The sequence below is a fragment of the Ursus maritimus genome, unplaced genomic scaffold, assembly GCF_017311325.1.
Source record: "Ursus maritimus isolate PB19 unplaced genomic scaffold, ASM1731132v1 scaffold_16, whole genome shotgun sequence".
Classification (NCBI taxonomy): Eukaryota; Metazoa; Chordata; class Mammalia; order Carnivora; family Ursidae; genus Ursus; species Ursus maritimus.
This window is the reverse complement of record NW_024424008.1, coordinates 6,349,775-6,373,011: the sequence shown is the minus strand read 5'-3', so window position 1 is coordinate 6,373,011 and position 23,237 is coordinate 6,349,775. Positions and strand designations below refer to the sequence as shown.

At 40.5% G+C, this 23,237-nt stretch overlaps 2 protein-coding genes across 2 annotated transcripts; one reads left to right on the top strand and one right to left on the bottom strand.

Annotated features, from left to right (window-relative positions):
* The first annotated feature begins 404 nt into the window (after positions 1-404).
* Positions 405-2,247, top strand: LOC103677990 (olfactory receptor 51E1). The gene has a single exon (XM_008707253.2). The coding sequence runs from the start codon at positions 1,294-1,296 to the stop codon at positions 2,245-2,247; it is 954 nt and encodes a 317-aa protein (XP_008705475.1). The 5' UTR covers positions 405-1,293.
* Positions 2,248-11,534: 9,287 nt separating this feature from the next.
* Positions 11,535-13,505, bottom strand: LOC103677989 (olfactory receptor 51I2-like). The gene has a single exon (XM_008707252.2). The coding sequence runs from the start codon at positions 12,495-12,497 to the stop codon at positions 11,535-11,537; it is 963 nt and encodes a 320-aa protein (XP_008705474.1). The 5' UTR covers positions 12,498-13,505.
* Between the last annotated feature and the right edge of the window lie 9,732 nt (positions 13,506-23,237).

Genomic DNA, 23,237 nt, shown 5'->3' with positions numbered 1-23,237 from the left:
AGACAGACTCAGAGTCTCTGAGCTTCTGTGGCTGTTCAGGCCACCCCACAGAAGAAAGGACATGCTAGAGGAGAACAGTTAACAACAACAGATGTAATTATTTGCATATTTACTATGTGTCAGGCATTGTATTAAATGCTTTATACTCATCGTCTCACTGAATCCTCGCATTGAGCTCTGTTACGCAGCAACTATTATCCTTGTTTTAATGATGGGGAAACTGAGGCTTAGAAAGGTTAAATGATTTGCCCAGATGGCACAGTGAAGTTATCCACTGGGATATGAATCCAGGATTGATTTCAAAGCTCATAGTCTTAACAACCATACAATACTGCCTCTGAAAGAATTTGTTTTTTGGACAGGGAGAGTTTGATGTGCTTGAGAGACAGGTGATTCCTTTCAGGAAGACTTTAGAATTCTGAATCTGGATCACAAAAGACAATTCAAAGCTTGGTAAACAGATTTGGGAATCAGTAGTTTATGCATAACAATTAGATTTATTGAAAGGGACAAGATGGCCAGGGTAGAGGGTATAGAACAACAGGAGAACTAAGGATAAAATTCTGAGAGCATTATTATCTAAAAGTATGCTTAAGGGTCAAGGTGAAAGAAGCTGAAGATGCAGAAAGAAGACCAAGAACTGGTGATCAGAGAGAGATTAGGAGCAGCAGGAGCAGAAGGGAGAAATTTTAAGGAGGAGGGAACTCCTAATATTGTCATAGGTTACAGAGAGGTCTTACAGAAGATTTGAGACACTGTTGACTTTGGCTTCTTTGCCTGAAATTCTAGGTTAAATATGGCTCCTTATACCTTCTCCCTCCAGCAGTTTGAATTAAACTTTCATTCTCTGTCTAAACCTCGTGCTCCCAGTGTTTTGCTCTCTGTCTGGTCTGAGGGAACCCCTGTGTAATAGCTCAATAGTGGAACAAAGATTACTGACACATCCTGAGCCCAGTGAATGGTGTAAGTCCTTCCTGATGCTGGCCATTAGCTCTTCTTCACACTCAACTGCTTTCTGGCAACTTGTCTTAGTATTTCACTTGTTTTCAGGATTGACTTTAGAGGTGGGATTAGTAATTAGAACTGGGCCTTGAGTTGCAAATGGTGGTTAGGTTGAGTTTAGAACAGAATCAGTTTGGATAGGCAATGAAGTTAGAGTTTGGGTTAGAAAATAGGACACCAGGGTGGAGGGAAAAAAGCATGGTATTGGGATCCTGGAGGATCTGACAATGGCTTGTTTTTGTATTCCAGCCTCTACCTGCCTGGCACTGGTTGAGGCTCAGCTTCTTCACTATGGTGGACCCCAGTAACAATGAATCCAGTGCCACATATTTTATTTTAATAGGCCTTCCAGGCTGGGAAGAAGCTCAGTTCTGGTTGGCCTTCCCATTGTGCTCCCTCTACCTTATTGCTGTGCTAGGAAACCTGACAATCATCTACATTGTGCGGACTGAGCACAGCCTACATGAACCCATGTATATTTTTCTTTGTATGCTTTCTGGCCTTGACATCCTTATCTCCACTTCATCTATGCCAAAAATGATGGCCATCTTCTGGTTCAATTCCACTGTCATCCAATTTGATGCTTGTCTGCTACAGATGTTTGCCATCCACTCCTTATCTGGCATGGAGTCCACGGTACTGCTGGCCATGGCCTTTGACCGCTATGTGGCCATTTGCCACCCATTACGCCATGCCACTGTGCTAACATTGCCTCGTATTACCAAGATTGGCATGGCTGCTGTGGTACGGGGTACTGCACTTATGGCACCCCTGCCTATTTTCATCAAACGGCTGCCTTTCTGCCACTCCAACATTCTTTCCCATTCCTACTGCCTACACCAAGATGTCATGAAACTGGCTTGTGCTGACATCCGTGTCAATATCATCTATGGCCTCATTGTCATCATCTCTGCCATTGGCCTGGACTCACTTCTCATCTCTTTGTCATATCTGCTTATCCTCAAGACTGTGTTGGGCTTGACACGTGAAGCCCAAGCAAAGGCATTTGGCACTTGTGTCTCTCATGTATGTGCTGTTTTCATATTTTATGTCCCTTTCATTGGATTATCTATGGTACACCGTTTTGGCAAGCGGCGTGACTCCCTCCTACCCATCATCATGGCCAACATCTACCTGCTTGTTCCTCCTGTGCTCAACCCTGTTGTTTACGGAGTCAAGACAAAGGAGATCCGGCAGCGCATACTTCGTCTTTTCCATGTGACCACCCATACATCAGATCCCTAGGTGTCAGTGAAAACTTCCTTTTTACTCAAAGTTTTTCAATTCAAATTTCAATATCAACATTTTGGAAGACAGTATTAGGGGAAAAAAATCTTCACTAGTAGAAACACAACTGATTCTTTAAACATGAAACTGGTTGGAGAATCTCTATAGGATAGGGGTAGACCCATTTACATCCCATCCCTGTTTTATTATTTTATTTTCCCTTTATAGTTTTAAAATATTATTTTCCCTTTATAATTCTCTCCATATAATTATTAGAACCATGAGGTGGTTGTGGCTGGAGGGTTATTGCTTCCCATGTAACCATTTAGTCCAAATCTCTAATTGCTTCACTGATAGTCTATAGCATTCTGATCGGAGTGGCACATCTAAGGGATATTGATGAAAGGGTTAAGCATGGCAAAGTAAAATAAATACGAGAGTGCAATACAATCAGATAATCTGGCTTAAAACTGTGATTTCCTCTTCAGAATCCCCAACCGTATTGGATCCCAGGAAAAGAGATATACCAGGATTTCCTTCTTCAAAATAATTTCCACAGAGGATATTTCTGTTCTTCTGGACACCAGCCCTTAAGAGGAGGATTAGAAGTAGAACCTCGAAAAGACTATAGTTACCTACATTAATGAAAGAGAACAACTCTGTTTTGAGAGTTTTGACAGCTCATGGACACTCTTCCTTCCTTAATTTTCATATCAACCTTTTGATCTGGGCAGGAATACAAATGGTATCACTATTATACCAATGGGGAAATTGATGTTAATGGGGATCAGTGAATTACATGAGGTCAGAAAACATTGTCTTTCATGCCCAATCCCATATTGTGGGGAGGGTCTGTTAGAGAAACCCATGAGTTAGTGAGTGAGACGTTTCCAGAGTCTTGCAATTTTTAGGGTAGGTATTTAATTTCCTTCCTCACTCATTTAGTATTGCATATAGGAATTTCCTGTTAATGTTGCTGATGGCCTTAATCCCAATAGTTCTGGGTCCATTTGCCACCGTACCTGGGTATGGTGTGCTTGGGTCATTCCCAAAAAGTGGCTGGTTTGGAAAATAGTATGGTTAGCAGTGGAGGCACTCATTGGTTACTCGGAGAGACACCCTATGGAGAAATGCAGCTGAGAACACGTAGAAGCTCATGTCAGAAATGGCGGGTCTCTCCCAGACCAGGAATCAAGAGCAGGAAGCATCATGAGGCTGAGCAAGGCTAATGGCCCATGTGGCCAGCAAAGCAAGGTTAAGGCAAGCATGGCTTCAAACAAACTGAGTAGCTCATGTAAGTGGACACCACATATCCCCTAGGCTCTGAATGGCCCTGCAGGGGAAGCCCGTAGAATTAGTGCTTATAAAACAAGACCGTAGGAGAGGCCAATAAAGACTACGCCCCTGCTAGCTGTACTTAGCGTGAATATGGTCCCAGAGGTCTACCTAAGAGCCTCACAAGGTAGACACAACACTTCTAGGAGGAAGCAGAATGGGAAGGAGAGGGTGTGGGCACTACAGGAGTGCAGTGGGAATAGGGCAGAAGTGAGACCACCACCCGTGGTGGGGAGCATATCAGGCCCAAAGAAAGGTACGTGAATGTGAGAAGCATTCTCACATGTGAGAAGTATATGTGAGAAATATAGTAGAAAGCATGGCACAGAGCCAGCCCGAATTTTCTGGCTATAGCTAGCAGACTGCTTGGTAGAGAGGGTACGAAGAGAGCCCATCTGATTTCTTGGACTGGAATCCAGAAGAGGAGAATTGTGAGCAGTATGGAATCTGATATGTTCAGGTGAGTGGTGGCTAGCAGAGCTAGGAGAATAAACTTGAGTCAGTGCAGGCTTTGGCCATTTAGGATGGAGGAGCAGCCTCTTATCCAGTAGCATCCTGACATAGGGATTGAGAGAAAGAGAGAATGAAAGAGAGAGAAAGAGACTGATGTTCATTTTTAGTGGGGAAGCAGTATATGATTACTGCGAACAAACTTGTACACTCTCAAAATATAAAGGAAAAATATAATAAATTCCAGTAAACGTGTCCCATTAAAAAACAAATATTGTTAGCATTGTGGTGTTTATTTGTCCAGATTTTTTTAAAGTAGGCTCCACGCCCAGTGTGGAGCCCAACGTGGGGCCTGAACCCACAACCTGAGGTCAAGAACCGAGCTGAAATCAAGAGTTGGATGCGTAACCAACTGAGCCGCTGAGGAGCCCCTCTCCAGATTTTTTATAAGTGTTTGAATGCATGCTTCTGTATGGGCATATGATGAATGTGTGTATCTGTTTTATATTTGAAAAAATATATTTGAAAACCTATTAGAGACATGGATACTAAACAGATGAATCAGACCCATTTTAAATTTTTTTCTGAAGATGCAGCTATTATCCTAGATTTTAGAAGTCTGTGATAGTTAATATGCTGAGGATAAGTTTCGTGGCTTTGATCTTAAGTAACTTAACCATTTTGTGAGTATAAACACACACACACACACACACATATACACACACAGAGACCCTCCCCACCACCACTCCTTCCACTACCTTCCTTTTGTAATTTCTTAATAAATAGTAAATGCCAGATATAGAAACAAAACTATAGCAGGACTCTTTTGACTTCTAGATCACATTTCTTGTCACTTACTTCATGAATCCTTACTGGGTCACCTGGAAGGATCTGGCGTTAAGGACTAGAATGAGAGGGATAGGCTGCCTCTTTGAGGAGATTTGGCTGGAAGTTAGGGTGTGTTCTGGACAAGGACCTTCATCATGTGCCTTTCACATGGCTATCCTTTTACCTTCCCCATTTCCTTTCTTTGGACATTGCTGTCTCTCCCTACCATCTCAGCCACTTGGATCTTTGTTGGGTCCAGGTGAAGTCTGAGTAATATTAAATCTCAGTCTGTAAGTTACTCATTTTTTTTTAGGTTTATTTAGAAATTTTTCATAAACATGCCTTGTGTTCTCCATCCTGACTGCGAGCGCTCTAGTCCAGCTACTCACCTCTCGTTTGGAGGTTTGCCGTATCTCCACATGTGTCTCCTTGCCTTGAACGTCTTTCGCACTAGCCCTAAATCCCATGTAGTTCGCAGGAGCTTTTCCAAACACAGTTCTGATTATCTTGCTCCCCTACTTAAAATCCACTGAAGGTCTTTTATTGCCTGCCATATAGCGTTAATTCTTAGAATGACAGTAGGCATTCTTTTTCACTTATATACCTGTTCCCATCTTATTTTTTCAAGTATAATAACTCTAATTTTTGCACATAGTGTGTTTTTCAGCTGCTTTATAGTACTTGCTCTCAATGGTTTCATGCACTTTTAAATCCTCTGTTTCACTCTGTTTCCTTTGAATTGCCTTTTGCCATTTTTTCTTTTTAGTAACACCTTACAAAATGAAGCCCTTTATCATTTGTCAGGCCAAAAGAAACATTTTCTGTTCAGTGTCCCTAGACCTCTTGGCTCATACTTTAACACAGGACCATTTATAGTTCAGAAAAGTTTGGGTGAGACTTCTGAGTCATATATATTCAAGTTAATAAGGTATCCTATATTACTCCTTTAATTAAGTTAAGACTCCTTTGGGTGCGATGGACATACATGTGGAGGGTTAACCCTTCCACTGTCTTGCCTTTAAGATAGACCTGAATTTGGGAAAAGACCGTATTATACCATTGGTTTAGAATTTCAGAGTTGACATTTATTGTTTATCTCTTAAGGTACAGTAGTCCCCCCTTATCCACAGGGGATACATTCCAAGACCCTCATCGAATGCCTGAAACTGCAGATAATATCGAACTATATTTTTTTCCTATATATACATACCTATGATATAGTTTGACTTATAAATTAGGCACAGTATGAGGTTAGCAACATAACTAATGATAAAATAGAACAATTATAATATATCATAATAAAAGTTATTGAATGTGGTGTCTCTTTCTCAAAATATCTTATTGTACTGTACTCACCTTTCTTCTGATGATGTGAGATGATAAAATGGCTACAGGATAAGATGAACTGAGGTGGCTGATGTAGGCATTGCGATGCAGCATTAGGCTACTATTGACTTTCTTAGGACGTGTCAGAAGGAGGTTCATCTGCTTCTAGATGCGGTTGACTGTGGGTAACTAAGCCACGGAAAGTGAAACTGTGGGTAAGTGGGGGACTACTATATTCTCAGAACAACTTCTTATCCATTCCCCTCACATCTCAAAGCTTTCTTTATGTTAAACTTGATCCGATGAAGCTGATGCAGAATCGGATTGTAGTTTGCCTTTTCTACTCCTAAGGAAGCTAATGGGGATACAGGGCTTTTAATTCTAAAAAAGTTAAAGAATGGGGGGATGGAGAATCTGGAGATCTGAAATGGGGACACAGAAGAGGATGCAGTTGTTTGTGTTAGATTTCCCCATGGAAACTGGTAGGCAAAGGAGTATCTTGGAAAAACGGACATTCCTGAGAGAAGTTATAGGAAGAGTCGATGCTGAGGCAGGTGGCACCATATCACCGTGTCATGAGCCAGCATCACCTAATTAACACATTTATGTATCCTATTCAGCATAAAGTCAGAACTACTTGGTGGGGGGGGGGTAAACAAATAGAGAAGAATAAGACAGAGAACCTGACCTTAGGGAGCTTTCATTTACTACATATTCTCTCAGCAATAATCATGTGAGCTTGCTCCTTGACCCCAAAGTATCCTTTCTTTATAGTGTCTGTCACTTAGAGCAGAGCTGGGGTGGGTGAGAGAAAGTCCACTTCAGACCAGAGGTCCCAAGGGTAGTTTGTATAGGAAGTAGAGCTGCTCTTCTTCCAGGGTCTTCTTCCCAGATGTGTCCAGAGCCCTGACTTTCTTCTAAACCGATTTCCTCTTCCTCCTTTTATTCTTCCTTTTCATCTTTTTCACCAGCATGATTGACAGGAAATGTGTTGCCTACCTTTATTTTTAGGCTGTTCTTCTTGTGAGTTATTGTTCCCTATTAAAATATAGACATATAAATGTAGAGAGAAGCCACACTTTCACGGGTAGGGAGTGTGGAATTTGGAAGGTAAAAATTGCTTCTAGTTAAAATCATCCAGAGAAAGTATCTTTAGAAAAGGGAGTGATGGGAAGGAAGATTCCAAGAGGGAGTGAAAGATGTGTCACGCTTTCTTGATCCAGACTTAAGATGTTTTAGCTCTTTCAAGAAATTTCCCATCTCATCTAAGTTGTGAAATTTATTGGCATAATATTTTCTTAAAATCCTTTTAATATGTGCATCATCTGTTGTGAGGTCACCACTCTCATTCCTGTTTTGATAATTTGTGTCTTCTCTCTTTTTCCTTTCCTGTTCAGTTAGGCTGGAAGCTTATCAATCTTAATGCTTTTCTTAATGAAATAGATTTTGGTTTCATTGATTTTCATTACTGTTTTCCTTTTCCTGTTCTGTTGATTTTCTCTCTTTATTATTTTCTTTCTTCTGCTTATATTGGTTTTAATTTCCTCATCTTTTTCTAGGTTCTTAAGGTGGAAGCTGAGGTTACTGGAGTCTTTTTCCTTATACAGGCCCTGTTGTGCTATGCATTTCCTTTTTCTGCTGCTTTAACCTGCATCTCACAAATTCAATGTTTCATTTTCTTTCAGTTCAAAATAATTAGTGATTCCCCTTTTCACTTTTGCTTTGACCTGTATTTATTGTAGATTCTGATTCAGGAGGTCTGGCATAGCGCTCAGCAAGCTATACATTTTAAAAGGCTCCATAAATGATCCTGATAGTTCGTAAGGTTTGGGAGCCACTGGCTAAAATGGGGAGTGTGAGGCAGCAGATGGAGATAACATTGGCCATTTGAGGGTGACTGGTAGCTGGTGAGGGATCCTTCAGTACTGTGCTTTATTTTGGGTATTGTGTGATATGGAACAAGGAGACAATCTGACTATAGCAGCACAGGAATCAGCTCTGCTTCTGGGAGCGTTATTTCCAAGGCTTTTCAGGTTTTGTCTTCAGTATGATGTGAAAACAGTCTTAACCAAGAAATTCAAACAACAACCTCTGAAACATGTGATCTTCTATGTGATTGAGATTCATTTCTCTTTTCAATCCTCAGTTTCCCTAATAGGTATTCCCACAACACACTTTCTTCTTCTCTTATAATACTCATTATGTTTGGGAAATGCTTATTTAATACCCGTGTTTGCTGTTGAGTTGCACGTGACTGTATGAGGGCATTGTTTCCTTGAATCTCTTCATCATTGCATCTCAGCATTCTGCAGTGTGCCTGGGGCCTAACAGGTGCTTATGGCAGACATTGACTACTGCTCACCAAACCTAACTCCTTCCCATCCTGGACGCACAGCGAGACATTTCCTAGCCTCCTGTGAGTTGGGTATGATTAAATTCTAGCCATTACTTTCAGTGTGAGTGGAAGTTACCTGTACCATGTCTAGGACTAGCTACAAGCTCTTTGGAGACAAGGCTTTCTTTACCTAATATACCTTTCCCTAAACACTCTCCTAGTTAATTTCTCTTCAAAATTTGGACACCCTCATAATTATTATTATTTTTTTTTTGAGAAAAGCCATTCCTGATCCTTTGAACAGGTCAGATACCCTGATTGTGTACTTTCGTAGAAACATCCATTAATTAATCCATTTATTTAGTCAATGTGGTAGGCAGAATTCTGAACACCCCATGAAAATATCCTGTTCTAATTCCCAAAACCTTTGAATATGTGAAATGTCACTTCTGGGATTGTGCTATTACTTGGCATAGCTGACCTTAAGATAGGTGGGCTTGAGCCCATATGAGTCCTTAGAAGAAAAGACATTTCTGCAACTAGCTGGTGACAGAAGAAGTAGGAGATAGTCAAAGCATGAGAAGGATGTGATGCATTGTTGCTGGTTTGGTGATGAAAGAGGTCGTGTGAGCAGCTTTAAGGAGCTGAGGAAGGCCACTAGACAACAGTTGCACAACCTCATGGGACTGGCTTCTTCCAACAGCCCAAATGAATATGGAAACAGATTCTTCTCCAGGGCTTCCAGATAAGAACCCAGTTGGCTGACACCTTGATTTTAGCTTTATGAGACCCCCAGTTAGAGAACCTAGTGAAGCCCATCCAATATCTCTGACCTGAAGAATGTTAAGTAATAAATGGATGTTGTTTTAAGATACTAATTTTGTAAATACTTTTTTTGCAGCCATGGAAAACTAATACAGTCATTAAATACATTTTTAGTGCAATTAACATTAAGTGCTATTAAAATGAGTGCAAACCTTGCTTTGAGAATACAACGCAGAACAAAGGTGGCTCAGACTCTTCTTTCATTGAACTTACAATCTACTGGGGAAGCAGGAACCTAAATGTCCTTAATGGCATTGCAAATTTACATTTATTTGGGTACATATTTAGTCTAGTTCCCAAAACCTTTGAATATGGTAAAATGCCACTGCTATGATTGTGTTATTTTAGATGGCACAGTTGAGTTTAAGATAGGGAGTTTATATCCAGATGGGCTAGAGATAATTACAAGAGCCTTTAAAAGAAGAGATATTTCTGTGGCTGGTGACGGAAGTCAGAGGTATTTAATTGATGTGTATTCCTTCCATAAGAATCAAGTTTGATTTTGGTACCTTTGTATTCTCATTACCTAGCAGATTTCCTGGCACATAGGGGTCACTAAAGAAAAAAAAAAAAGAAACTTTTTGTTAAAATGTAAAAGGTAAAATGCTCCCAAGTTAGATAGCTGGTTAATACAGAGGTAAAGAGACAGGTTTGACAGACTTGGAGTAAGGTTTGTTTCCTGACTCTATATTTTGTGTTCTTAACACCTGTAACACATAAGCCTACCTACCCAGTGCAGACACTATATACTAAGATCTTGTAATATTGAACCTCATTCTTTTGGGAGAAAGGTGGGGGTGATTTCCAAGTTATGTCTTAATTAATCTATTGCTCTTTTCCCCGTTCAAATTCATGTATACATTCAAATGAATTATTAAGCAGCTATTATTATTTCACAGATACCACTAGAAACTGGGTATATTTTGGCACCCTTGCTTGGGGTTTACAGTCTAGTCAAGTGACAGACTATTGCATATGTACATATGTTGCATAGGAGACAAACACAGCCCAGTGAATAATGTAGAAAAGAGAATCTCAGGATTTTCTGAGAAATTAGGCTTCTACTTGACTAATGAGAAGCGAAGCTAGAAATTATACATAAGCAAGGGGGAGTGGGGAGATGAGAATGTTATAGGCAGAGTAAATGGTTTCTGAGAAGACCCTGAGATCAGATAAGAGCTTAAGCTGGTAGTCTTTTTGGCTCTGGTCTTGCTTATTTGTCAACACACTTCTAACCTGCAATTCATATTCCTAACTTATTTTATAGTAAAAAATATTTAATACATGATTCATACGTTTTTGGACAAACCAATCTACTCAGCATAGTATATGTAGTTCTGTACAATTTGTACAACCTTTCTGGTTTCATCCTGTACCACTCCCTCTTCAAACTCTATGCCACAGTCACACCTGTATAGATATAACAAGTGGTAGGGGGCGTCTGGGTGGCACAGCGGTTAAGCGTCTGCCTTTGGCTCAGGGCATGATCCTGGCGTTATGGGATCAGCCCCACATCGGGCTCCTCTGCTGTGAGCCTGCTTCTTCCTCTCCCACTCCCCCTGCTTGTGTTCCCTCTCTCGCTGGCTATCTCTCTCTCCCTGTCAAATAAATAAATAAAATCTTTAAAAAAAAAAAAAAACAACAAGTGGTAGAGGCGTAAAGTAGTTCAGGAATGCTTATCTTTCCACAAGCACATTTACTTCTTCAAAACATGGAGTCTTTTTTTTCATGTTGCTCTTTCTTCCTAGGTTTTTCTCTTTCTTACTGAATTCCTACTCTGCCTAGAAAAATCCTATACATTTTTCAAGATGAAATAAAAAGCATTCTCTCCTTTGTAGAGGTTTGTCTGATCTTCCCAGGCAAATTCTGGCAACTACTAATTTGCAGTTCCTCTAGTAATCTCTTACACAGAACTTTATTATGGTACTTGTATTCTAGTTCTGTATTTACCTGCCTTTGTCCTGGTACAAGATTGTGTTTGTGGAGAAAAAGGTTCATGTTTAATATATTTTTCAGTCTTTAATCCTTGGCACTGTTTCCAGTACAAAGTAAATGGTGAATGTAAATTTGCAACATGAAGAATCCCGATGGTCTTCCCACTAGCCTTGGCTGGGAGTTTTCAGTGCTTGCTGAGGGTAACAGCTTCCTGCAAGGAACAGGAAGTTTCTTTTATGGTACCCAGACCCTGTTATATTTCATAGTTTCATCAGCCTTGGTCTTTCCTCTTTAGCATCCTAATCATGGCCTCCCTGATGGGCTTAGATTTCACACTATAGATGATGGGGTTAAGCACAGGGGGCACTACCAGGTATATATAGGCAACCAGGGCATGTACAATGGGGGGTAGGTGCCTCCCAAAACGGTGGATCATGGACATGGTAATGCCTGGGATGAAGAAGACAAAGACAGCCAGGATATGGGAGACACATGTGTTGAAGGCTCGGATGCGTTCCCTGGGAGATGCCAGTCCTAGCACTGTGTGTAGGATGAGAACATAGGAGAGGACGATGAACAGAGAATCTATGCCACCAGTGGACAGTACCACATAGAGCCCATAGAGGATGTTTATGGTGATGTCAGCACAGGCTCTTCTCATCACATCAGGATGGAAACAGAATGAGTGGGACAAGAGGATCTTGTTAGGGCAGAAGTTCAGACGTTTGAGCAGGAAGGGCGCTGGGAAGAGAGAGAGGGTAGCACGGGCCACAATGGCCAGCCCAATCTTAATGATGACATTATTGGTGAGAACAGCTGCATAGTGAAGAGGGTTGGAGATGGCCACAAAGCGGTCAAATGACATGGCCAGGAGCACCGATGACTCCACCACAGAGAAGGAGTGGAGGAAGAACATCTGGACCAGGCAGGCATTGAAGCCTATGAGCCGATGGTCAAACCAGAGCACAGCCAGGGTGGTGGGCAGTGTGGACAGGGTGAGGCCCACATCGGTGAGGGCCAGCATGGACAGGAAGTAGTACATGGGTTGTTGCAGGCTGGGAGTTCTCCTCACAGCCAAGAGGATCAGGCAGTTTCCAGTGAGGGCCACAGTGTACATGGAGGAGAAGGGGATGGAGATCCATCCATGAACAGCCTCCAGCCCTGGGATGCCAATCATCAGGAAAGCATGTGGCTGGAAGAAGGAGATGTTGACATAGGACTGGGAAGGAAGCATCTTTGGAAAACAGTTGAGGTTTCCGGAAAGATACGACCTCTTTAGTCTGGGCAGACAGAAAGATAATAACAGGACACTTGTTATTAGGGCGACATTTAGTTATGCTGTGTAGGTTTTTTCATTAATGATTTCCCATCTTCTCAGCTCTTTGTATTATTAACTGTTCTAGGAATGTACATACATTAGCTAATATGTTCGCAAACAAATGTAGAATGTAGGGGATATTTTAACTTCCTCATGATCAGAATATAAATGACTGAAATTGAATTAGAATTTATTTCTAAATATAAATTTTATACTGTTTCCACCTTAGCATGCAGTGTCTTCATTAAGTGAAAGGATGTTTGTTAATACTCTTTAAAATGTAAAGCACTCTCTAAATGCTCATCATCATGGTCATTGCCGTCATCATCGTCATCTGTGTCCTGGTCATTACTGTTATTCCATTGAAATTGCATTTGGCAGTATTCTAAGTGCCTTCACGTAATTATCTCATTGTTGTTTAATAATTACCTTGCTGATAGAAAAGGGAACTATTTTAGCTAAAGTGAAAGAAGAGAAATTGTGAAGTCTATCTAAAGAATAGAATACTGCAGCTTTCCCCTGAATCAATTATTAGAACTCAAGATCTTTTTGTGTTTGGAGGGTTTGAATATCGATCCTAGGACATTCTCTTTTAATTACATCCCAGTAGTTATATATCCCAGGCTGAAAATGAACAGAAGTACTAGGAAAGCATTGGTAAATGAAGAGACATTTGATTCTCCCCAGGTCACTGAGAACACTTAAATATTTGTGGTTCACCTATGCCTTGCCCAGAGAGTATCAGCCTGGGTAATTGGTAATCCAGGCTACACGTTGCTTTTCAGGAATCATCCGTTCATTCTATTCATTCGACATTCCCCAAAACCTTAAAAATCCAGCCAAACATTTTGTTCAGCCCTCAGCACACCCCACTTGAGGTCTTGATTCATCTTTGAGTGTGCCTTCCTGTAAATCATTCAGCAGAGACACCTGACCTAGCTGTGAGGGCCATAGCTACAGGGAATATGGACCCTGAGATGCTTTTCCAAGAGTTAGAATTTCTACAGACACCAACTGAAAACATGAATCAAAGACATAAATTTAATTTCCTTTAGTGTTTAGTGGGATCCGTCCTATTGTCACTAATTTTAGTATCTGGTAGTGAGCAAATAAATTTACCAATTTACCAATTATTGAATCTCTCTTACGTTTCAGATATTAGAACCCTCACTTATTGTTTGCTTGTAAATAATATCTCTTGTTCTCAAAAGAAATCATATAAGTTTGGTGCCCCTGGGTGGCATAGTTGTTTGAGTGTCCGACTCTTGATTTCGGCTCAGGTCATGATCTCAGGGTCATGAGATTGAACCCTGCATGGGGTTCCATGCTGAGTGCAGAATCTGCTTGACAATCTCTCTCCCTCTGCCCCTCTCATTCATGCTCTCTGTCCCTCTCAAATAAATAAATAAAATCTGAAAAAAAAAGAACTGTGTAAGTTAAGTATTATTGCATCTTTTTAATAAATAATATAGTGAACAATAACAGTGATAATGTTAAAAAAATAAAACTGGAGGTGAGAGGCTTAGTGAGTTCCTATAGGCCATTCCGGAAATGAGTCCAAAGTCCGTTCTATCTGGCTTAGAAACTTTCAGTGGTTTTACATTGCCTATACTGGCCATGAGCTGTCTACATGCTGGAGATTTGTGAAGTGTGGGGCTAGTTGGATCAGATGATCTGGAAGGGCTCCTTCTCTCCTGCTGTTCCCTGGTTACATGATTTGGAGCTGTGCAAATAAAGCCCCTTCCTATTTCTCACAGAATTGTCCTTTTACTGCTCATTGTGACCTTTTGTGTCCTTCTTATAAAGCCATTTGCCTTTTATTGTGCTAATCATTTTCTCCTTCCTGCTTTTCTTTTTACTAATCTAAGTCACATTTCCTCAAAAATCTCATTCAATCTCATCGTTCTGACTTGGATGATTTCAAAGTTTCTGTCCTCTTTTTAAATTTTATTTTTAAATTTTTTCAGGGACAATCAATGAATGAACAAGAAAATGAATAACTGAATGAAGTTTCTTTAATTTTTTAACCCAGTTCCTCTTCATCCCAACCTGTAATATAGAACCTCCTAGGTGCATATATTCACAATTTATACCGTATAGTTTATATATAATGAAGACCCAGGGCTCCGTTAGATGAATGCAGTTAGTATCTACTTTTATCCTACTATTTTAGGATCAATCCAGGAAATAGTCTTTATCGTTGGTAGCTTAAATCAGAATAGAGGAGAAATTCTTTGCTCTTCTTTAATTTGCAGGAATCTGAGGATTAATTTTACCTGGGATTAATATCACTGTTCTCTCTGTTTCATCCTGCATTGATTTATCTAATACTGAGTAATTGGCAAATCCTCCATCTTATTGTAGAAATTGCCCTTGTCCCCTCATTGATATGTAGGTCCTATGCAACTGCGGATTTGTGTGATCTGTTGCTCTTGACTGTGGTGGAAGTATCCAATTGCTAAATTAAACTGAGTATTACAAGAAGCCTGGAGCTCACAAGGGAAAATTATAGGGTACCATTTAAGACAAGTTGCCAAAATTTAGGGACAACTCTTCTACAGTCAGGCCAATTTCTCCCTTATATCCAGATAATGGCCTTTCTATCTCTTTTTACATTTTGTGAATATTATAATTTTATGAAGAGTCTGAGATTGGGAAGGGATTATGTGTGGTGAAAGGACAGATTTTTTTTTTCTGCCCATTAAGTAGCAAAGTTGGATTGATAAGTTTCCTGGTTCCCATGAAATCCAAAAGCATTATATTAAGTTGCTTAAACCTGGAAATCAGACCGGGTTTGGTCTTCTGTTGTTATTTCCAGGATACCAAATGATCAAAGATATTACAGATTATAGCTGTCCCCTGAGGAACTAAATAATTTCTGTTTGAGCAGTCTAGGATTCTGGGAACTTGTTACTGGGTGTGTCTAGGGAAAGTTAAGTTGCCTAGAAGCAAAGGGCTGAATCCACCATGCTTTCTTAACCCCAAAGCCAAGTGCATTTCTTTTTTTTTTCTTTCTTTTTTCCCACAAAAAAAGAAATGATAATTATGTGATGTGATGGAGGTGCTTGCTATCTAATGCTATGGTGTAATCATTCTGCAATATATACACCAAATGCTTTTCTAAAAGGCTCTTACTCAGAAGATTATGAAGGACAGTCTCATAATGAGAGTTGAGACCAAGCAAACATTCAGATCACCGGCAGGATGCTCTCTGGGATGGGATTTTTAAGATGCTCATATACTGTTGCCCTACTTAGAGAAGCAAAAGGGTACTAATTTGTTAGGACACAGATACTGGGTTTCTGAGTAATTACCTAAAATCAGGAAATTTTATGCACTTTAGGAAAGTAGCTGCCTTCATTTCCTCTGCCTTATCTAGGGGCATAGACCTGCTGTCTCTGGAAGTCCAGGCCTCCTTACTTTTCTTCCTGCTTCTCACATCTGCTCACCCCCATCCCCATTGGCTCCTCCTCTTGGCAGCAGCCTGAAGAAAGGGGATCTCAGACTCACTAACCAGAACCCCGTCCTTCTAAATAGTGTAGAAGGGATTGTATCTGGGCCCCAAGGTACTCACCTTGCTTGTCACGGCCTTCTCTAACTCTCCACAGCCTGAAGGAGCCCAGAAAAACTCTGCAACTAAGATACTACCTTTATACCATTGGCTGAATGCCTTAGTGAGTTGCTATTCCCCAGGGATGTCCAAGGCACAGCCACAGAGGGTAGTCTGTGCTTGCTTTTTCCTGGGGAATGGAAAATTTGTGGGATATGTGTGTTGGCATAGAGAGTTACAAGGCAAATGAGATATTTGAGCAACTGAATTGTGGAGGACAGCCCTAGAATCATCATCTCTAGGTTTATCCATTCTACCATATCTCTAGGGGATTTTATTGGGTATTGCAATTTTTTTCTTTATTATGCTCTTTAGTGATATCAGATCAGGCTCCTGGAGTCACACAGAATACTTTCTGTTTCCTCCAAGTGGTGCCTTTCAAAGACTCAGGGTTCATTGTGTCTCCCTCCACTCTCTCCGTGGCACGTAGGGTTGTTCATGCAGGTTAAGCACCCCTACTTCCTGTGTCTGTTCTTCATGTGACATCATTGTGAAAACCCCATTTGGTTGCACAGCATATATGTAACAAGTAACCCGAGAAGATAGATGGGGAATAAAGGGTCCCAAGACAGAGAGAGATGAATGGGGGTACACATCTTTACTGAGGCTTCCATATCTCTGTTTTTATGTTTTTAGAGGTACAGAGTGTCTTCCAACCTAGGAAATTTTCCTTGCTATCTTATTCCATTCCCAAGATTTTCTTTTCTTTTTTTTTATAATAATATATTTTTATTATATTATGTTAGTCATCATACAGTACATCCCTGGTTTCTGATGTAAAGTTCCATGATTCATTGTTTGCGTATAACACCCAGTGCACCATGCAATACGTTCCCTCCTTACTACCCATCACCAGCCTATCCCATTGCCCCACTCCCCTCCCCTCTGAAGCCCTCAGTTTGTTTCTCAGAGTCCATAGTCTCCCATGCTTCATTCCCCCTTCTGATACTCAAAGTTTTTCAATTCAGATTTTAATATCAGCATTTTGGAAGACAGTATTAGGGGAAAAAAAAATCTTCACTAGTAGAAACACAACTGATTCTTTAAACATGAAACTGGTTGGAGAATCTCTATAGGATAGGGGTAGACCCATTTACTACTGATCCCTGTTTTAAAATATTATTTTCCCTTTATAATTCTCTCCATATAATTATTAGAACCATGAGGTGGTTGTGGCTGGAGGGTTATTGCTTCCCATGTAACCATTTAGTCCAAATCTCTAATTGCTTCACTGATAGTCTATAGCATTCTGATCGGAGTGGCACATCTAAGGGATATTGATGAAAGGGTTAAGCATGGCAAAGTAAAATAAATACGAGAGTGCAATACAATCAGATAATCTGGCTTAAAACTGTGATTTCCTCTTCAGAATCCCCAACCGTATTGGATCCCAGGAAAAGAGATATACCAGGATTTCCTTCTTCAAAATAATTTCCACAGAGGATATTTCTGTTCTTCTGGACACCAGCCCTTAAGAGGAGGATTAGAAGTAGAACCTCGAAAAGACTATAGTTACCTACATTAATGAAAGAGAACAACTCTGTTTTGAGAGTTTTCACAGCTCATGGACACTCTTCCTTCCTTAATTTTCTTATCAACCTTTTGATCTGGGCAGGAATACAAATGGTATCACTGTTATACCAATGGGGAAATCGATGTTAATGGGGATCAGTGAATTACATGAGGTCAGAAAACATTGTCTTTCATGCCCAATCCCATATTGTGGGGAGGGTCTGTTAGAGAAACCCATGAGTTAGTGAGTGAGACGTTTCCAGAGTCTTGCATTTTTTAGGGGAGGTATTTAATTTCCTTCCTCACTCATTTAGTATTGCATATAGGAATTTCCTGTTAATGTTGCTGATGGCCTTAATCCCAATAGTTCTGGGTCCATTGCCACCGTACCTGGGTATGGTGTGCTTGGGTCATTCCCAAAAAGTGGCTGGTTTGGAAAATAGTATGGTTAGCAGTGGAGGCACTCATTGGTTACCCGGAGAGACACCCTATGGAGAAATGCAGCTGAGAACACGTAGAAGCTCATGTCAGAAATGGCGGGTCTCTCCCAGACCAGAAATCAAGAGCAGGAAGCATCATGAGGCTGAGCAAGGCTAATGGCCCATGTGGCTAGCAAAGCAAGGTTAAGGCAAGCATGGCTTCAAACAAACTGAGTAGCTCATGTAAGTGGACACCACATATCCCCTAGGCTCTGAATGGCCCTGCAGGGGAAGCCCGTAGAATTAGTGCTTATAAAACAAGACCGTAGGAGAGGCCAATAAAGACTACACCCGTGCTAGCTGTACTTAGCATGAATATGGTCCCAGAGGTCTACCTAAGAGCCTCACAAGGTAGACACAACACTTCTAGGAGGAAGCAGAATGGGAAGGAGAGGGTGTGGGCACTACAGGAGTGCAGTGGGAATAGGGCAGAAATGAGACCACCACCCGTGGTGGGGAGCATATCAGGCCCAAAGAAAGGTACGTGAATGTGAGAAGCATTCTCACATGTGAGAAGTATATGTGAGAAGTATAGTAGAAAGCATGGCACAGAGCCAGCCCGAATTTTCTGGCTATAGCTAGCAGACTGCTTGGTAGAGAGGGTACGAAGAGAGCCCATCTGATTTCTTGGACTGGAATCCAGAAGAGGAGAATTGTGAGCAGTATGGAATCTGATATGTTCAGGTGAGTAGTGGCTAGCAGAGCTAGGAGAATAAACTTGAGTCAGTGCAGGCTTTGGCCATTTAGGATGGAGGAGCAGCCTCTTATCCAGTAGCATCCTGACATAGGGATTGAGAGAAAGAGAGAATGAAAGAGAGAGAAAGAGACTGATGTTCATTTTTAGTGGGGAAGCAGTATATGATCACTGCGAACAAACTTGTACACTCTCAAAATATAAAGGAAAAATATAATAAATTCCAGTAAACATGTCCCATTAAAAAACAAATATTGTTAGCATTGTGGTGTTTATTTGTCCAGATTTTTTTAAAGTAGGCTCCACGCCCAGTGTGGAGCCCAACGTGGGGCCTGAACCCACAACCTGAGGTCAAGAACCGAGCTGAAATCAAGAGTTGGACGTGTAACCAACTGAGCCGCTGAGGAGCCCCTCTCCAGATTTTTTATAAGTGTTTGAATGCATGTTTCTGTATGGGCATATGATGAATGTGTGTATCTGTTTTATATTTGAAAAAATATATTTGAAAACCTATTAGAGACATGGATACTAAACAGATGAATCAGACCCATTTTAAATTTTTTTCTGAAGATGCAGCTATTATCCTAGATTTTAGAAGTCTGTGATAGTTAATATGCTGAGGATAAGTTTCGTGGCTTTGATCTTAAGTAACTTAACCATTTTGTGAGTATAAACACAAACACACACACACACACACACACACACACACACACACGAGAGACCCCCCCCCACCACTCCTTCCACCACCTTCCTTATGTAATTTCTTAATAAATAGTAAATGCCAGATATAGAAACAAAACTATAGCAGGACTCTTTTGACTTCTAGATCAGATTTCTTGTCATTTACTTCATGAATCCTTACTGGGTCACCTGGAAGGATCTGGCGTTAAGGACTAGAATGAGAGGGATAGGCTGCCTCTTTGAGGAGATTTGGCTGGAAGTTAGGTGTGTTCTGGACAAGGACCTTCATCATGTGCCTTTCACATGGCTATCCTTTTACCTTCCCCATTTCCTTTCTTTGGACATTGCTGTCTCTCCCTAACATCTCAGCCACTTGGATCTTTGTTGGGTCCAGGTGAAGTCTGAGTAATATTAAATCTCAGTCTGTAAGTTACTCATTTTTTTTTAGGTTTATTTAGAAATTTTTCATAAACATGCCTTGTGTTCTCCATCCTGACTGCGAGCACTCTAGTCCAGCTACTCACCTCTTGTTTGGAGGTTTGCCGTATCTCCACATGTGTCTCCTTGCCTTGAACGTCTTTCGCACTAGCCCTAAATCCCATGTAGTTCGCAGGAGCTTTTCCAAACACAGTTCTGATTATCTTGCTCCCCTACTTAAAATCCACTGAAGGTCTTTTATTGCCTGCCATATAGCGTTAATTCTTAGAATGACAGTAGGCATTCTTTTTCACTTATATACCTGTTCCCATCTTATTTTTTCAAGTATAATAACTCTAATTTTGCACATAGTGTGTTTTTCAGCTGCTTTATAGTACTTGCTCCCAATGGTTTCATGCACTTTTAAATCCTCTGTTTTACTCTGTTTCCTTTGAATTGCCTTTTGCCATTTTTTCTTTTTAGTAACACCTTACAAAATGAAGCCCTTTATCATTTTTCAGGCCAAAAGAAACATTTTCTGTTCAGTGTCCCTAGGCCTCTTGGCTCATACTTTAACACAGAACCATTTATAGTTCAGAAAAGTTTGGGTGAGACTTCTGAGTCATATGTATTCAAGTTAATAAGGTATCCTGTATTACTCCTTTAATTAAGTTAAGACTCCTTTGGGTGCGATGGACATACATGTGGAGGGTTAACCCTTCCACTGTCTTGCCTTTAAGATAGACAGACCTGAATTTGGGAAAAGACCGTATTATACCATTGGTTTAGAATTTCAGAGTTGACATTTATTGTTTATCTCTTAAGGTACAGTAGTCCCCCCTTATCCACAGGGGATACATTCCAAGACCCTCATTCTCAATGGGGAAAAGCTGGAAGCGTTTCCCTTAAGATAAGGAACACGACAAGGATGCCCACTCTCACCACTATTATTCAACATAGTACTAGAAGTCCTTGCAACAGCAATCAGACAACAAAAAGGGATAAAAGGTACCCAAATTGGCAAAGAAGAAGTCAAAATGTCTCTCTTTGCAGATGACATGATACTCTATATGGAAAACCCAAAAGAATCCATGCCCAAACTATTAGAAGTTATAGAGCAATTCGGTAATGTGGCAGGATACAAAATCAATGCTCAGAAATCAGTTGCATTTCTATACACGAATAATGAGGCTGAAGAAAGAGAAATTAGGGAATCCATCCCATTTACAATAGCACCAAAAACCATACGTTACCTTGGAATTAAATTAATCAGAGATGTAAAGGATCTATATTCTAGAAACTCTAAATCACTCTTGAAAGACATTGAGGAAGACACAAAAAGATGGAAAAATATTCCATGCTCATGGATAGGAAGAATTAACATAGTTAAAATGTCCATGCTACCCAGAGCAATCTACACTTTCAATGCTATCCCGATCAAAATACCGATTATGTTTTTCAAAGAGCTGGAACAAATAGTCCTTAAATTTGTGTGGAACCAGAAAAGGCCCCGAATCGCCAAGGAACTGTTGAAAAGGAAATGCAAAGCTGGGGGCATCACAATGCTGGATTTCGAGCTGTAATACAAAGCTGTGATCACAAAGACAGCATGATACTGGCACAAAAACAGAAATGGACCCTCAGCATTTTGGGCAACTAATCTTTGATAAAGCAGGAAAAAACATCCGGTGGAAAAAAGACAGTCTCTTCAATAAATGGTGCTGGGAAAATTGGACAGCTACATGCAAAAGAATGAAACTTGACCACTCTCTCACACCATACAAAGATATAAAATGGATGAAAGACCTCAATGTGAGACAGGAATCCCTCAAAATGCTAGAGGAGAACATAGGCAGCAACCTCTACGACATTGGCCAAAGCAACCTTTTTCATGACACATCTCCAAAGGCAAAAGAAACAAAAGATAAAATGAACTTGTGGGACTTCATCAAGATAAAAAGCTTCTGCACAGCCAAGGAAATAGCAGTAAAACTAGAGAGGCAGCCCACAGAATGGGAGAGAAATATATTTGGAAATGATGCTACAGATAAAGGGCTTGGTATCCAAGATCTTGCAAAGAACTTCAAACTTAATACATGAGAAAACAAATGTAAACAAATCATGGAAATGGGCAGAAGATATGAACAGACACTTTTCCAATGATGACATTGTACAAAAAACAAACAGACACATGAAAAAATGTTCAAAATCATTAGCCATCAGGGAAATTCAAATCAAACCACACTAAGATACACTCACCTTAATCCAGTTAGAATGGCAAAATTGACAAGGCAAGAAACAAAACTGCTGGAGAGGATGTGGGCAAAGGGGATCCCTCCACGCCATGTTGGTGAATGCAATGGTACAGCCACTGTGGAAATCAGTGTGGAGGTCCCTTTAAAAAGTTAAACATTGAGCTTGTTCTCTATGAGCCAGCCATTGCACTACTGGGTTGTCTTACCCCAAAGATACAGATCGTAGGAAGAGAAGGGCCATATGCACCCCAATGTTCAATAGCAGCATTGTCCACAAGAAGCAAACTGGGAAGGAACCGAGCATGCCCTTCAACAGATGACTGGATTACAAGGTGGTCCATATATAAAATGGAATATTACTCAGCTATCAGAAAGAAATCGATCTCAACATTTGCGTGCAACATGGACGGCACATGAGGAGATAATGCTAAGTAATATAGTCAAGCAGAGAAAGACAATTATTGATATGATTTCTCTCGCCTATGGAACGTAAGAATCTAGGAAGATCCGTAGGGCAAGAAAGGGATAAAGAAAAAGGGGTAATCCAAGGGGGAATGAAACATGAGAGACTCCTATGGACTCTGAGAAACAAACTGAGGTGTCAAGAGGGGAGGGGAGGGAGGAATGGGAAGACTGGTGATGGGTAGTAAGGAGGGCACGTATTGCATGGTGCACTGGGTGTTATACGCAACTAATGAATCATTGAACTTTACATCAGAAACCAGGGATGTACTGTATGGGGACTAACAATATAATAAAAAAAAACATTAAAAAAAGAGAAATCAGTGCATTTCTATACACGAACAATGAGACTGAAGAAAGAGAAATTAGGGAATCGATTCCATTTACAATAGCACCAAAAATCATGATATCTCAGAATTAACTTAACCAGAGAGGTAAAGGATCTATATTCTAGAAACTACAGATCACTCTTGAAAGACATTGAAGAAAACACAAAAAGATGGAAAAACGTTCCATGCTCATGGATCGTAAGAATACACAGTTAAA

Bases quoted from the DNA above. Each gene is read 5' to 3' on its own strand.
- LOC103677990 (XM_008707253.2), top strand. From the start codon at position 1,294: ATGGTGGACCCCAGTAACAATGAATCCAGTGCCACATATTTTATTTTA.
- LOC103677989 (XM_008707252.2), bottom strand. From the start codon at position 12,497: ATGCTTCCTTCCCAGTCCTATGTCAACATCTCCTTCTTCCAGCCACAT.